Here is a 15,892-nt window from a genome sequence, read left to right as displayed (position 1 = left end):
GGGGGTTAGCTCTCTCATTCATGATCTGTTTGTTCTCTGATCCATAAATCGTGTTTCTATTCCTCAACAAAGCACCCCTCTGACATCCTGAGTTTATTAGTTTGAGTTAATTCAATCAGTGAAATGCAATTTTATAGGTATTGGATTTTAAATTTAAATTAGGTGCAACAGTGTGAATGTTTTCCAGAGAACTAATGTCATCTGTGTATGTTAATGTCTTTTTTTTTTTTTATAAAAGCTTGTCTTTGTATGCCTACCAGCGACCAATTCCAGCTTCTCTCCTGGGTCCCCCTCAGTGTAGAGTTTGGGGTGGCAGCGGTAGCCAATCTGGCTTATGAGGCTTGCAGGAAGTGCCACCAGGTCTCTGCGGATGAGCACGCAGTTGCGATTTTCCAAGGCCAATGGCATTGCTGCCAACTCTGGCTTGTCCTGGACTAATAACATAAAAAAAGAGAAATATTTTGAGGAAAAGAAATTGGAGACATAAATAAAAACACAACCTTACCATTGCTGTAAGCTTACAACAGTGTGCTAGACTACAGTGCCTTGCAAAATTATTCATACCAACTTCAGTGTATTAATTTGGATTATTTGTTAAAGACTCTCTAATAGTGCTGCATAATTGTCAAGTGTAAGGAACACCATACAGAATATTTTTACAACAAAAAAAGGTTGACATGTGGTGTCTACCTCCTTTCTTCAATATCCCTAAAAACATCCAGTGCAACTGATTTGCTTCAGACAACGTGAGTCTACTGTCTTCTAATGTACGGTAATCTAAGTACAAGTACACTTGTTCCCAAGAGGTTTGTCAGAAAACGTTAGTCAGTAAGCAGCTTCTAATGTCAAAAGACAATGCTGTACACTTAAAATGACACGGTGGACATGTTTGGCAATCATTGGAGAAGCAGCCAAGAGCCCCATGATAAATCTGGAGGACCTGCAGAGAACAGCTCAAGTGGAAGAATGTATCAACAGGACAACAATTAGCTAAGTAAATCTGGTCTATATAGCACACTTACAATGTTAAAGCTGACATCTAAAGAAAGTCATAAGTCATGTTTTGCAGTTTAACAATACAGAGGAGTTGGGGGTATTTCGGTATAATTGAAAAGTGCTATCTGTGGTGGAAAACTAAGATTACTGACCTTTCTCCATACAATTTCCTCACTTTGAAACATGGTGGTGACTATGGAGATGGAGACAAATGCTACATGCAGGGATCTACAAGGGAAACCTAGTAGATGTTGCAAAAAGCTTGAGATTGGGTCAGAGGTTCACCCTTCAGAAGGACAACAACAATTAATGTGTATAATGATGTGTTTGATTGGCCCAGTCCAGAACAAAACCCGAATGGCATTCTGATACAAAGCCACTGCCCCAAAAGACTTATAGCTGTAATTGTAGCAAAGTAGCTCCCCAAGTGGACTCCGGGAGGCTGAATGTAAATCCACTCCACACTTTTTTGAATTAATAGTAATAATAGTAATAATTGTTGAAAGCCATTTTCCTTCCAATCTACAATTATGTGCTACTTTGTTTTGGCTTGTCACAGTGGTTCATTCCTTGACATCCACTGTCCTCCAACTTTTACATGCATCTCTGCTACAACATACCTGAATGGAATGAATAATTCATTGCCAGGCCTATGAAGAGCTTTGTAAGTTTCTGTGGTGATGATTCAGACATTTAAATTAGGTGTAATTAGAGGACGGATGTGTTTACAAGTTGCAGGACAGTGGCTCTCAAGGACTGGAGCTGGAAGTCCCTGGTTCACTGCATAAGATCTCAACACTTTAGAAGTTTGAGGTTCTGGGAAAACGTAAAAAAGAGGTAGGGATACTTTTGCAAGGCACTATGCACGCCACAAACGCAAAAATAACATTCTTATCACCACTTTCTGTTCCCTTTTTGACAATAAAGGATTTGAAATTGAGTTTGTGAAGTAGCTTGGGTAATCTGATGCAAGTTTGTTGTGTTTCATAAATGTTTCAGAGCATTGCAGATGTATCCCAGATAAGTAATGATGCTGCATCAGAGGCATGACTTTTAGAGGGACCCTGATCCAAAAAAAGAACTGTTGGGTTTTTTCCACCCTAAATGATTTGCTCTAACCTCTGTGACGACTTGGAGACATATGAGCACAAACGCAAAATAGAGAACACAGCAGGAATTAATGCATTATTTCCAACACACACATGCACGCACACACCTACACACACACAAAAGATTTTTCCCTGTGTACATGTGAAGATACTTCTGCTTGCACATGCACACACACACACACAGGAAAGAGGTGCATGGTTCTCAAATATCCAACAATGTCACCCTGCGGTGCTCTGACTGATTGCAGATAGAGTGGATTTCATGAATTACTGAAACTCTAGAGTTTAACAAACCCCATGCCATGCCTTTCAGTTTCAGGGTGAAAAAAAGAATGATGGAAATTGGGTGCATATGCCATGTTTGTGAACATCTCTCAGAACCATCAGCTTCCTGGATGTGAATGTAAACAAAACTGATGCGTTCAAGAACAGGGAAGTCTGGACCAGTGTGAAATTATGTTGAAAACATCATTACAAAGTGAAGGAGCTGCTATTGCTGAAATAAGGGCTGTGTTGTTGGTCACGATGCACTCCGATCCGAACTCCATAAGGCTATCTTTAAAATGGGAGAACCCACACAAACTCTGGAGGCACAACGTCCTGCTTTCCTGAGATGTGCAGGATACATCATTTATGAAAGATTAAATTATATAAATGGAATAAAATGGATGTTGATATCTTATTTCTTCTTTTTTAAGTCCTACTCATAAAACCTCTGGAGAAATCCTACTATTTTTTTCTGAAAGTCATTTTGAGCCTTACTTAAATGTTTATGTTGGATTGGTCCCATTTCAAGTGAATATCCCAGATTTGAGCCAAAGGCAGGTGAAAAACTAATGCACTTATGCAGAACACTAATATAAAACTCGATTTCAATTCCGAGTGATACGGAGTTCTTCCTCTAAGAAATAATCTGGTTGCCTGGAATCAGTTGATTTCATGTTAGACCAGCCCGATTGGTAATCTGCCATCGGAAACAAAGCATAAGAAGAAACTTCTTGGAAGGAAAATGCGTTTTCTTTGAAGGTATTTCAGATATTTTTTAGGCTGCTTCTCTTCAGAAATTAGTGCCAACAAAATAACAAGAACCTGAACATAGCGCAGCAAAGACACTCTGTTCAATCCCTTGAATAGCTCAATTCTGTCACAGAATATGCTGGATTAAGAACTGATGGGTGTCTTGGAAATCCCACAGTTAAGATAATGGAGTTAAATGTACAGAGGAATGCAAACAGAGATTGATGTTGATAGTTACTATTGCTAGGTTATCTGTTGTATATATCTCTGCCCTGTATTCTGTAAGATTTTAGATATGTTTGTTAAATATGTTTAGATGTTTAGTTATGCAGAGACAAACAGCTTTGTAACTGTGATGTTTTTGAGAACTCATGTCATTATAAATATTTTATTGCTCAGACAATTTTGTCTTCAAATTATGCAGAAATTAGGAAAAAAGACAGAGTTCTTGCAGATAAATCAAAAAGGTTTCCCTTTAAACTTTACAAATTGGTGACTGGAAATCAGTTGCATATCTAATTAATATATAGCCTTTTGTTTTGCTAATGTATTTTCGTAATAACAAGTAACGTAAGATTAGAATTTTGTACTCACTCCCATAGGGGTTAGTGGGACGTCCATAGAGCTGACTGTAGGCATCCTCTGCGATCCCGTCATATGGCTCTTCCTCAAATTCCTCGTCATCATTCTGGTAGGATGTGGGGCTGTCTGTGGTGGGAAGGCTTGACTCTCCTGGGCTGGACCTTTCCGCACCTGTTCCTCCGCCTGCCCCACCCCCGGCTCCACCTCCAGTAGTTCCTTGAAAGTGGAAGGTAGGCATACCAGGAATGGCAGGGCCTCCAGCTGCTGTGTAGAAGGCTCTCGCCAACCGGCTCCCCAGCTCCGAGGTTGAAATCTTGGTTTGTGTTGAGGGTGTGGAAATCGGTGTTGGGTCGCCCACTTCTATTTTAATTTTACGCTGCGGCAAGAGTAGGGACGACGTAGACCAGCTTTGGGTCCCCAGAACGCTGGCTACTGATAGGCCGATACCATTATTGAGAGGACTCTGCGGTTCTGATCCCGTCTCCTCTAAGGACCCTGCAGTTTGCGAGTCACAGTGAGGTGAGCTTGCCTTAAACATTAGGTCCATGCCTCTTTCAACTATATGCTGAATCTGGAGGTAGCCAGCTGTGTACATGACAACCAGCTGTTCGCTTGCTGCCATCGTTAGCTTCCCTGTGTAGCAGAATGTGAGGATCTGCTCAAAGCAAGCAGGTGTGACTGAGGAAGGCAACTCAAACTGAGTCTTGGTTGAGCTGCTGAAGAGGTCACGAAAGTAGAGGCTGCTGGCCGCCAAAACGGCCCGGTGGGCTTTAAAAGCCTGACCTAGTTCAGCCAGAGAGGAAAACATTTCTGAAAAATGTACTAAGTAATAATAATAATAATTTAAAAAATTCCAGCTTACTCACCTTTTACCAATATGGATACGTCACAGTGATGTCCCAGCAGCCGCTGCTCATTGAGGGAGCCCAGAACCGTGGCTCCAAAATTCGGGATCTCCACATGGAGCAGCTGGGACATGTTGGCCGAAGGGGGAGAGGAAGATGGGCTTTCAGATTTTCACTCTTCCACCAAGAAAGACATCTGTAAAATCAAAACAGGCAAAACAAAAAATGTATGGAGGACATCTTTTAGCAGGGAAAAAAAAGTAGAAAATGTGTGAAATATGAATAAATTTGCCAGAGAGAGAGGAAGAGAGAGAGAGAGAGAGAGAGAGAGAAAGATGCAAGGAGCGACAACTGAGAGGAGGAAGCAAAGACTGAAAACTGAGATGGAATTAAGTGAGAAAACGAATACAGTTGAGGGAGAAGTGAGAGGAGTGTGAAAGAAAGATGGATATGCGAAGACAGTGGGTGAGAGATTGAGACAGGAGAGAGGAAGGAGGAGCCAAGTCACTCCACAGGACAAAAAAAAAGAAAATGGATACAACACCATGCCTACTGTATGAGAAATGTTGTGAAACCTCTTAAGGCTATGTTGTTTGACATGACTTTTAATTCCTGGAAACCTAAGGCTCATTCCACGTATTGCTTGTCATGCATGAACAGCAGTTTCCCTGCAGCTTGGACTTTGATGGCCTGGAAGATAGCCTTGACAATAACTTTTTTTTTTCCCTCAGCAACAAAACCCACTGAGTACGGACAGCTTTTCATGTCAGAGTTCATAGATTCTCCTTCATTTTGCTGACGCTACATCTTTGTCAGCATTTGCTCCCTATTTAAGCTTCGGATAGACAGATTTTTGTATTTACGCATTAATGCCGACAGTTCCTTGAATTCCTTCACAGCGCATTCTCCAGGAATACTTGCACCTTCGTTACTTCCATGAACCTTGTATCATTGTCTTTGTCTCTCCACCTACCCACACACACACACACACGCATACATATACGCAGTAGTTTCATTATTGAGCAATGCTGCAGAGCAGTTTCCAGGAACACAAACTGAAAAAATGTCACCGCCTCTTTAACACACAGACACACACATACACACACAAAGCCTCTCTCTCTCTTTCCCTTTCTCTCTCTCTCTCTCCCACTTCATGAACTCCATACAGACACACATGCACTCTGGCTTACTTACATAAAAGCGTGCATGCATATACAGATACACAGGCGCAGGCAGTGTAGGCTGCATAGGGAAATTACTGTGTAACCTGGCACCTAAGCACTCACCTGGATGAAACCAGCACATCATAACTTTTCCTCTGCTAACACACAGAAATACTGCTCACTGTTACCACAGACAGTTCTGGGTCTTCTGCTTTAAGCAGAGTCAGGAGCAGGACAGATGAGGACTAGTACAGACAGAAAGAAGAGCACTCTGATGTTTCTCCTCCGTCTGGCCAGCTCCCGCTTTCACCTAAAGTGTCTGCCTCAGAGAAGCTTCTATGACTTTTTTTTCCCTCTTCCTGCCTCCTATCTTTATGTCCTCCAAGACCCCATTCTCTCTGCTCGCGGTCTGCTCCAGCCCCGTCTCAATGCCTCCTTATCATTATCTCGCCTTGCTTTCTACTCTTTGAGGGCTGAATTCAACAAGTGCTGCTGTACAGAGGGAAGAGAGGAGCAAGAGAATATAGAGGAGAGAGAGAGAGCGAGAGAAGAGGGAAGAGCAGGGCGAATCAATGATGAAAGGAGTGGGAGGCTGGGTTGGTGAGTGTGTGTGCATGTGTCTGCGTGCGTGTGTCTGATCAATGCAGTATCTATACGTCGCAGGGAGTGGGAGGGAGAGAAAAACACAGGCTACAGTTACAGACCGAGACAGCGACTGGGCAGAGAAAAAGTCCAAGGGAGGGAGGGGAGAGTTGAGACAGAGAGAAAGTCATTTGAGGACAATACGAGCAGGGAAAGACAATTAGATTGAAGCAACTTCTGCCACATGCCCCTTAACACGGATGTCTATACGGTGCGACAGAGCAGAGGGAGGGGAATGACTCAGACAAAAGAGAAATGAGAGAAGCCTGCAGAGGTCGTGGACGCTGTTAATTAATTAGACACGGAATAGTGAAACTTCTGAATTGCCGCTTTGACGCAAGTCTGGAGAGAATGCATCATTCCTTCACTCAGCCAGCCGTTAAACTGGAAGGTTTGAAAAGTTTGCCGAGAGGTGTTTTCCACTTTTTGAGACAATAGCGGGGGACAAATAAAGAGAGAGTTTTTTTGTTTTTTTTTTACTTTTCAGCAAGTGTCGTGTATGTTCTCTGAATCATGCCAGGACATCTCTTGCCAAAACACCCACACACAACCAGAGCAAAGCACTGTCTCCACACAAGCCCTATTTTGCACATGAATTGATAAATTAAATGATTAATTTACACCTCCGCTTTGGTAGCTCTGCTTATTTAGGTGGCATTTCTCTGCTTCTGCTGTTACTTTTTTTTGCCAGCACAGAAAAAAAAAACAAAAACCCAAAAAACGGGCTCCATAGATGTCGCTTGACGTGGATGAGAGAGGAGAGGAGACGGATGTTGCAGCCAGTGACAGGACAACGGCAACAAGAAGCTGAGTACCGGAGACGATAAGTACCACAAAGATTTGTGTGGGAGGCTTAAAAAAAATGCAAATTGCTATGATGGATGTGCAACAAATGTATTATTGTATTTGTGTAAACACATACTGTCTGCAAAAGTATTCACACCCTTGCAACTTTATCATATTTTTTTGTCAAAACGCATCTATAAGGCTCAACTACATTTGGATTTAATGTAAAAGACCAACATAAAGCAGCGCATAATTGTGCACTAGGATGAAAAAGGACAAATGCTTTTCAAAACTTTCATTTACATTAATTGCCACTGTGGCAATACTTTGTAGAACCACTCTTCAGTGCAATTACAGTGAAAGGTTTTTAGGGCAATGTCACTAGCAGGTGTTCTCCAGATCAGATACATTAACTGATTTCCTCAATGTGGAGGAGCAGTGACTGTACACAAAGTTCCCTCCAAATGGTGAAGTCCCTCACCTTGTCTCTTAGCACCAGCCTACAGAGGAGTCCCTCACCTTGTCTCTTAGCACCAGCCTACAGAGGAAACTCACTTAAATCACTGTATCAGCGATCTCGTTCTTCCGGAAATGAGCCATAGCTTATGACCATAGGTCACAGACTCCTAAATCCTGAGCTTCACTTTGTTGCTCAGCTCTTTCTCCATTCATCATTACAGGCTGGAGAAATACACGAATTACAGAACAAGAGGCACAAATCCATCCATCAATAAATCTCCTGATCAGCCCTACCATAGCAGAACCATTACCCCAGACTTGATAGTTAAGTCTGGAGTTTGACCGGGTCAATCTTTCGTCAAACCATTCCTTTGGAAGTCTAGATCTAGGGCTAGGGCTCCAAGTTTGATCTTATTTCCCACTCTCATTTTTTTTCTGTAACAGGTTTACTTCCACTATTTCAAATATTTAATCCATCCAACTGCTCTTCAACTCTGACCAGCTTTCATGTCCATGATGAAGAAAGACCTTCCCACAACATGGTGCTGCTATCACCTTATTTCCCAGTAGGTATCAGGGTGCACATGAATTGTGCAACCTTTCTGTGTGATGTGTAGGGTAGCATTTTGAATGTAGGTCAGAAAAGTTTAACTCTGGCCACCTTATGACCAGATTATGTTGTTGGACATTTGCTAAGCTCCCAACGTGGCTTGGCAAATGTTTAATTTAGAACTTGTTATTGCATGTCTCTCAACAATGACTTTATCTTGCCAAACTTACATAGTGACCAGATTTCTTGAGTGGAAGACTATTAGTTTTCTTGTCAGCAGCTCCTCCAGAGTTACCTTGAGTGTCTTGGCACTCTATGCCTGGCCTTCCATCTCAGATTGGCAGTCATGCATCGGTAGACTTGCATCCTCCACTTTTCATAGTTTAAAAAGATATGCAAAATCATAAATAATTTCTTTTGTTTCACATTAATGTAGTGATTTGATATGATCTATTAAATGGAAACCCAATAAAATACAAAACGTAAGAACAATTGATGGGGTCTGAGCATTTTTGCAAGGCAGTATACACACAAAAGTTGCTATTCTTGCATTCTGGCTTAAAACTGAGAAGCATGATGGAAACAGCTCCCTCTAAAGAAATTTTAGGAGATGAGAGCAATCACGACCTTCAGAATCTCATTCCATCTTTTTTCCTTTGAATATGGAACATTAAAATAAATAAATAAAACGCTGACGCAGAGCACTTTTTACATCAGAGCGCATTCCCTGAAAGTGTCAAGACACACTCATTTCACTCTCTGCCAAAGTAACCTCAGGTGGAGAAAGTTGCACTTTAAACTGAGCAAACTTTTACTCCTCAGTCGCAGCGGAAACATGAAAGTGAAGATATCACCGAGGGTTGAATACAGTGAGTCAGTGAGTTTGGTTGGGAGAGCTTAGCCACAGAGTGTGTGGTATCTGCACTCCACATATAGGCACACATGAGTGAGCTCACACAAAAAAAGCTCTGTGAAAACGCCGGAGAAACAAATCCGCAAACATGCTAATGCAAACAGACATAAACTCAGTCCCCTGCGCTTTCTCTCTCTCTCTCACACGCACACCCCCACACGCGCCGTCAGGTAATCTCCCCATGCACACTCAGCAATACACATTCTGTTTGTCTGTGTGTCTGTCCCATTGGGATGCTGCCAGACTGCTTGTCCACTCGTCTGTCTATTGGTTATTGTTACTATTGTGTCCTTACATTGCCTCTTGCTCACCCCCCAGCACCCCCTCCCTTTTTTCCTACCCTTCCCATCCTGCATACCACGTACCCACTGTCTCTCTGCCAATTAATGCACACAGGGCTGCATTGCAGTGAGGTTGGCGCGTGCCACGGCAGCAAGCACAGTACAGAGTCTACAGACATGCATGTACGTGCCAGCCAGGCAGAGCGGGAAAGAGAGGATGGAGGGAGGGATTGAAGGAGGGGGGGGTTGGAGCAGAAAGGGAAAAGAGTAAGAGGGAGGGGGAGAGAGACAGAGCAAAGGAGAGTGAGCAGAGAATATGTTGAGTCAGGCAGACAGGACAGTGGAGCGCCACATAGCACATATACACAGACACATAGCTGCAAATTTATGCAAATGTATGCCTGAATGAATAAGAAACAGGAACACGTGCATTATAGAGGAAAATGTGCAAAAGAAAAAATTTAAGGTGCACATGTGCATTTACACAAACAAGAATTGACATGCAAAATCCAACGAACGTCTGTGTGCCCCACTGCAAAACTTTTGTTCCCATTACCCGAGGAGTGTTTGCTTTCCCATCTTAAAACTTTCTAGCACATTAAGATGTGTTTTAATAATCATCATTCTTATATGCCTGACTCTGACTTCTGGCGCTTTGCCTGTGCAGAGATTTTGTTTTTTTTTTATTTTGTTTTATAAACTCGACTGAAATGCTACCCTGATTGCGTTTTGTCTGCTTTTTTCGAAATGTGTTGCATCCATTTTTAATTAGGGACTCATACCTACGCACAGTGTTATTAAGCTTAGCAGCAGGTCCAGCCTTATCTGAATAATACGAAGACACGAGAGGATCCTCCAGATGGCAAACAAACACATGCACAATCACGCATACACTCCCAGATTTTAATTACCAGTTCTACTGTAGCTGCATAAATGACAATAGGGTTGGGGTTAAGCACAAACTAACTCAAGTTTGAGTCTTTTTGGGCTATTTTTGAATAATTCGAGTGAGTTCAATCTTAAAGTAAAGCAGGTCTCACACAATGGAGATTGTGAAAACCTACCCACAACTCCAACAATTATCTCCTAAAGACACAGAAAAGTAATAGCATCAATTAATGTCTCATTTCAAGTGCAAGAACCAATGCAAAGAGCAAACCACGTGAAAAGTTTCGTGTGAGCCTGAACAATAGTAGAGCCCTCTGCTATTGCTTATGTTGCTTCTGTACAATCTCAATATGAACAGTCCCCTCGTTATAAATATTCAGATCCTGCAGTTGTTCTCATGTCTAAAGTGTACCAGACAACAGATTCTATCCACGTTGAGAAGGCAACGCTCCCTGGCAACAGTTCTACCAATCGGGACCGAGCAGGCGTCTGCCTGAGTCTGTCTGAGCATCATTATGGGATGTCGGGAGGGTGAGAGAAAGAGAGAGAGAGGCTTCTTGCCATTGCTTATAGTGTAACTGTCTGTCTATAGACCCTGCTGGGTAATGTTGTCTCCACATAGCTGGAAAAAAAAAAAAAAGAAAAAAAGGGAAAAAAATCTAAATAAACTGCAATGATTCATGCCGTTACGTAATAAAGAGACAACTATGAAATTATTTGTTGTGGGCTGAACATTGTCTGCTATCTCTCCACTTGCATTCACTCAATATGCACCAATTATATGCGCTGACGATGTGGGCTTATCTTGTGTCTGAGGAGAAGAAAGAAAAGACACTTTCACTTTAGGCCAATAAAAGAATGTTGTCTGAGACAACACAACAATCACACTATGATAATGCGTTCACTTTTAAAAGCCTAAGTCAGCAAGGGTTTTATGTACCATTATCATATTAATTAACTTATTCTTCTCTTAATTGAAAAATAAGAGAGCTGAGTGAATCTAACCTCTAATATATCTTTGTTTTGTCTGGGTCACGTAGCTAGACTGTAGAGTTAGAGTTTAGACACTTTGTATTATGGGAACAAGGTGTTTCTCTTTTTTCTGCATCTCAAAAGTAGATAGATTTGACTGGTTTTCCAAAATTCAAATAGAAAAAAACAACAAAGAAAGAACGAACATGCTTACTCATATTTGCAAAATGCCATGAAAAAGTAACCCAAGCAAATACAAAAAGTAGTGACCAATGGTGATTTCATTTATTAAAAGTAAAAAAATAAATAAAATCAAACCCTTGTCTGAAAGTATAGTTGACTCCCTTGGTAAATCATGTATCTAGAGTGATTAAAGAAAATCTTTTTGGTTCATGTTTACCTGCCACACCAACAACTGATTATTGCCTAGCCCCAAGAACTATGAAATCACTAAAATACAACCTGGCTGAGAGCATGAAGTAGGATAAAACACCTCAAAAAGCAATACTTCATACACTGATCTTAAGAAATTCAAGAATAAATGAGAAACAAAATCCCTAGAAAGGGTCATATTGTCAGTTTCAAAGCTTTTTAGACTCCAGCAGACCACAGCAAGAGCCATTACCCACAAATGGAGAAAGTATGCACCAGTGGTGAATCGTCCCAGGAGTGGCCAGCCTTGCAACAACTTGACAATTCAACCAGGAGATCACAAAGGAACCTATAACAACATCTGCAACAACAGCATGCATGATCCAACAGGAAGAAAGACTGGTCAACAACCGCAACCATGGGAGATCCGAGCTGCGACGCTCCTGTCAAAAGAACATAAAGGCCTGTTTCCATTTTACAAAAAACATCCTAATGATCATCAAAACGTTTGGGAAACGGCTCTGTTGCCAGATGAACCAAAAATGCAGTTTTTAAAGGAGTTCTTTCCATTGCATCTGGCCGTACATCTGACACCATTTTAGTAAATTAATACATATCTTCCATGGTTGTGGCAGATTGAAGCTGATTCGCATCTTTAGTGAGATGTACTCACTAAATTTTGTGAGTAAACCTTATCAAGGACCAAGATTTAAACCTGTTTTGCAGACTTTTGTGGTTTCCAAATGAAGTAGGTCAGTCAAGCACTAGTGCTGAGACACTGCACCCATTTCTTTTAAAGACACCTTGGTGACTTTTGAAAGCACAGGAATTTAGACTGATTCACAGCTTAATTCTTATAATTCAAAGTGCATAAAAGAGAGGTTTAACAACGCATTTGCTCAGGAGATAAGAGTTTCGGCATATTTTGAAAAAACTAAGCATACCCAACTTTACTTCTCACAAATAAACAAATAGTTTTACTGATCACAATCCACCATCATCACAGGACATTTTGATTTATTTTTCGTACTTGTGCAATAATTTTAAATGCTCACTTTCTGTGTTTTTACAAATAAAATAAGTTTTTGTCAGTCTCAAACTGCATTTAAATAATAGTGTATAAGCATCTAGTTCAGGTTTGATCAGTTCAAGTATATTGGATGGTTTTTTTAACAAAACATTTTTACTTGAAAATGTTAAACTCAACCCTGACAAACAAAAACTTGTGTGGTCAAAATAATTGAACTTTTAAATGAATCAATATTAAGAAAAACTTTTTTTAATGTAATCTGAGCTGTTTCCATCCTCTCACACTGGCACACAGCAGGGCTGTGGACAAACAGATGCTCAGGCCCTTCCCTTCTCAGTAGCAGCTTGATGACTGATCATAAAAACCTAAGCGTTGTTAGGCGTTAACAGTTTTCAAGTCATAGTATTCGCATCACTTACATCATTAGTAATTAATTTTTCTCTCCGTCACTGTTTCCCTTTTCTACTGCATACCAAAAATTCTTCCACATAATTAAAAATGGTGTGAACTACTTCAAAGCTTTTGTAGTCAAGTGTTGTTGGCCAGTCAGATCAATTATGACTTCCTTCTTCCCTCAAGATAAATGTCTCAAAGACAGAGACAACTGGGTGAAAGCATAAAGTGCTCCCCTTCACACCCAAGGCTCATAATAATAGCTAAACATGTCATACACAGTTGGTGGTGGATCCAGTTGAACATAAGACTACAGGAGTTGAAGGATGTGGTTTTTAATGAAATAATAAGGCCCAGAACTTACACAAATACCTGAAACATGAAGTATTGCTTAAGAGAACCAGAAACCATGAATGAACAGCAGAGGCTCCAATAAGGAATGGAGGAAAGATGCAGGCTTGAAAAGTCCAGAAGAGGTGATTGGTAGAAACCAGGACCAGGTGAGTTTAATCAACTGTTAAAAAGTCGCTGGAGACGAGCCAGCCTAAAAGGCTGAGCGCAACTAGACGAATGATACAGACAAATGAGAAGGTTACAGAAGAACATGTAAACATGGGCTAACCAGAATGTCAACTGAAACACAAATGAACAAAGCGAAAAAATCAATAATAAAAATAAAAATTTACTGAACCAAAAAACCAGAATGCAGACCACAACAACCTGGTCAAAATACACCTTTTATCAGTATGTATTTATAAGTAAGACAGATGGTGAGATGAGCATAGATTCAAGCTGTTGCTATTTTTTTGAGTCAATCATTCCCTCATAGTATCATGTGTTGCCCAAGGAAGGCAGTTGTTTTTAGTTGATAAGGAAGTTCCCGCCAAAGCCATTCAAATCTACAAACCACATGAAAGCAGAACAATGTTCCACTCAAGATATTTTTATGGAGCAATTTTTAAAAGCCAAAAAAGATCAAAAGCTAGGAGGCTGATTAAGAAGTATTTTGTCAGTTTAAAGCAGATAAATAATAATAATAATAATAAAAAAAACCTCAAAGAGAAATCATTTACAATTTGAGTGGTTCTTTTTGAGGCAAAGACATTGTTGATGCCTTGTACATGGCATTTGTTAGGATAAAATCAATTTAGTGGTTACTACCCCAGACCGAACTGGAGTGCATGCTCAATTGAACGTTGGCAGACATTTGGATGTCACTCCAAATGCAGTTGAACCTACATGACAGACTACGGGTACACAAGGGAAAGTTAGACAAAGTGACACTGAAGAGTGAGATGGATTGAAATGCACATAAGAGCAGTAGTCTTAAATGAGAGCAGAGGCAAGGTGACTGAGAGCGGGCAAAGTAAGAATTCAAGGAGATGGGAAGAAAGAGGTAGTGGGAGTGGAGGATGTTAACAGAAAACAAGAAAAGAGAAGCTGACATAGCACAGTCACAGTGAAAACAGAGTTAGAAAAGAACAAGGAAATGAGGCAGAATCACACAATTGGATAAATGTAAAAAGAGTTGAGAAACTCATCTGATGGGAAGAAGCAAGCTTGAAAACAGGGTAAGTTCTATTTGTCACCAACTTCTGAAGAAACACGCAGAGCTTATTAAGTTGCACAATGAGCTAAACCAATGAGTATCTACACTGAATCAATTTTTAGGTGGAGCGACATTATGCATATGACAAATAATAAAATAGCAAAAAGAGAATGGCATGAGAAGAACAGGTAGGTTGTGCAGATTTTTGTAATATCGAGCACAAATTGCAGCACCACGGGGGCCTGTGGGTCATTCCAGTTTGTAGCAACACATCCTACAAAGATATTTTGAACCACCACTGACACAAGACCAAAAACTCCCTAAAGTTACAGCTTTAAGGGAAGCCATACGTCAGCAGCACAAGTAGAAAAGTAAGGAAGAGAAAGCCCTCCAGTTGTTGAATAAATGAGTGAATGTGAAGTTTCAGTATAAACCAAGTCATAACTGCCATGTGACATGTCTTCTTTTAAGGCAGATTTTAATTAAAAACTATACATATGTACATGCTGGCAGTGTCACGGCTGCCATGTGACTGTTAGGAGTCAAATATATACTGTATGAATATTTTCAATGAGCCTCAGGGACTTCATTTCATGCTGGCATACAGAAAATGATGAAACTATGCTTCGCTTTTGCCAGCACATGGGATGATGCACTGCTGTTGCCGACAAAGTATAATTTTTAAGTGGCTCAGGAAGTTTTCTTTTTTTTCTTCTGCCTTTGCCGATTTTATAACTTGTTTTTCTCCATCAACTGTCTGGAGATAGTTATCAAATGAATAAATATGGCACTTGTAAGTGTGACTGGCATGTAAGAGTTTAGACTTGGGCTCAAGAACCTTTGTTGTCCCCCAAGATATTATTTTTTTATTATTCAACAAATTGATGCTTTGCAAACCCTGTATTTTAATAGCTAAAAATGTTTTAATTAGATTCTTGTAGGTTGTTTTAATTTGTGAATCTTCTTATAAGTAACACATACTTTAACTAATCGAAAACAATTATGCCATAGCCGAGATTCTAACCTCACTTTCAATCCCAGTAAGAGAAATTAACAGCAAGCTATCATTCTTCTTAGTGTCTTCTAGATAACATGTTACAGGCTTTGCATAAATATTTCGGGGTTTTTTTGTTTTGTACGGATGAAGATCATTGTAGAAACAACATGTTCAATAGGATCCTTTTAGAAATAAAGAACATATACGTAGATTTTGTCTTTAATCTGCGAAAACTGCTTTTCCGCAGATCCCTTCAAGATGTCCTGACCCATTGGCATCGTCAAAATAACCTTATTATTCCATAAGCATTTTAATCAGTTTAGATAATGTCTTGAATGTTAAAGTGTG

General features: G+C 40.4%; 1 protein-coding gene across 2 annotated transcripts in view; it reads right to left on the bottom strand.

Moving 5' to 3' along the window:
• Window positions 1-15,892, bottom strand: part of nacc2 (NACC family member 2) — a 36,668-nt gene that overhangs the window by 7,766 nt on the left and 13,010 nt on the right. The window contains exons 1-4 of one of the 2 annotated variants that reach the window (XM_032569163.1): window positions 5,836-6,189; window positions 4,571-4,745; window positions 3,717-4,487; window positions 258-434 (exon numbers count right to left, since the gene is read on the bottom strand). In XM_032569163.1, coding sequence (XP_032425054.1) covers window positions 258-434; window positions 3,717-4,487; window positions 4,571-4,682 — 1,060 coding nt within the window. In that variant the 5' untranslated portion in view covers window positions 4,683-4,745; window positions 5,836-6,189. Of the gene's footprint in view, window positions 1-257; window positions 435-3,716; window positions 4,488-4,570; window positions 4,746-5,835; window positions 6,190-15,892 lie in introns of those variants that run through there. The other variant, XM_032569162.1, reaches the window with a different exon arrangement.

The sequence above is a fragment of the Xiphophorus hellerii genome, chromosome 8 (genome assembly GCF_003331165.1).
Source record: "Xiphophorus hellerii strain 12219 chromosome 8, Xiphophorus_hellerii-4.1, whole genome shotgun sequence".
NCBI classification, from domain to species: Eukaryota; Metazoa; Chordata; class Actinopteri; order Cyprinodontiformes; family Poeciliidae; genus Xiphophorus; species Xiphophorus hellerii.
This window is presented reverse-complemented; position numbering and strand designations above follow the sequence as displayed.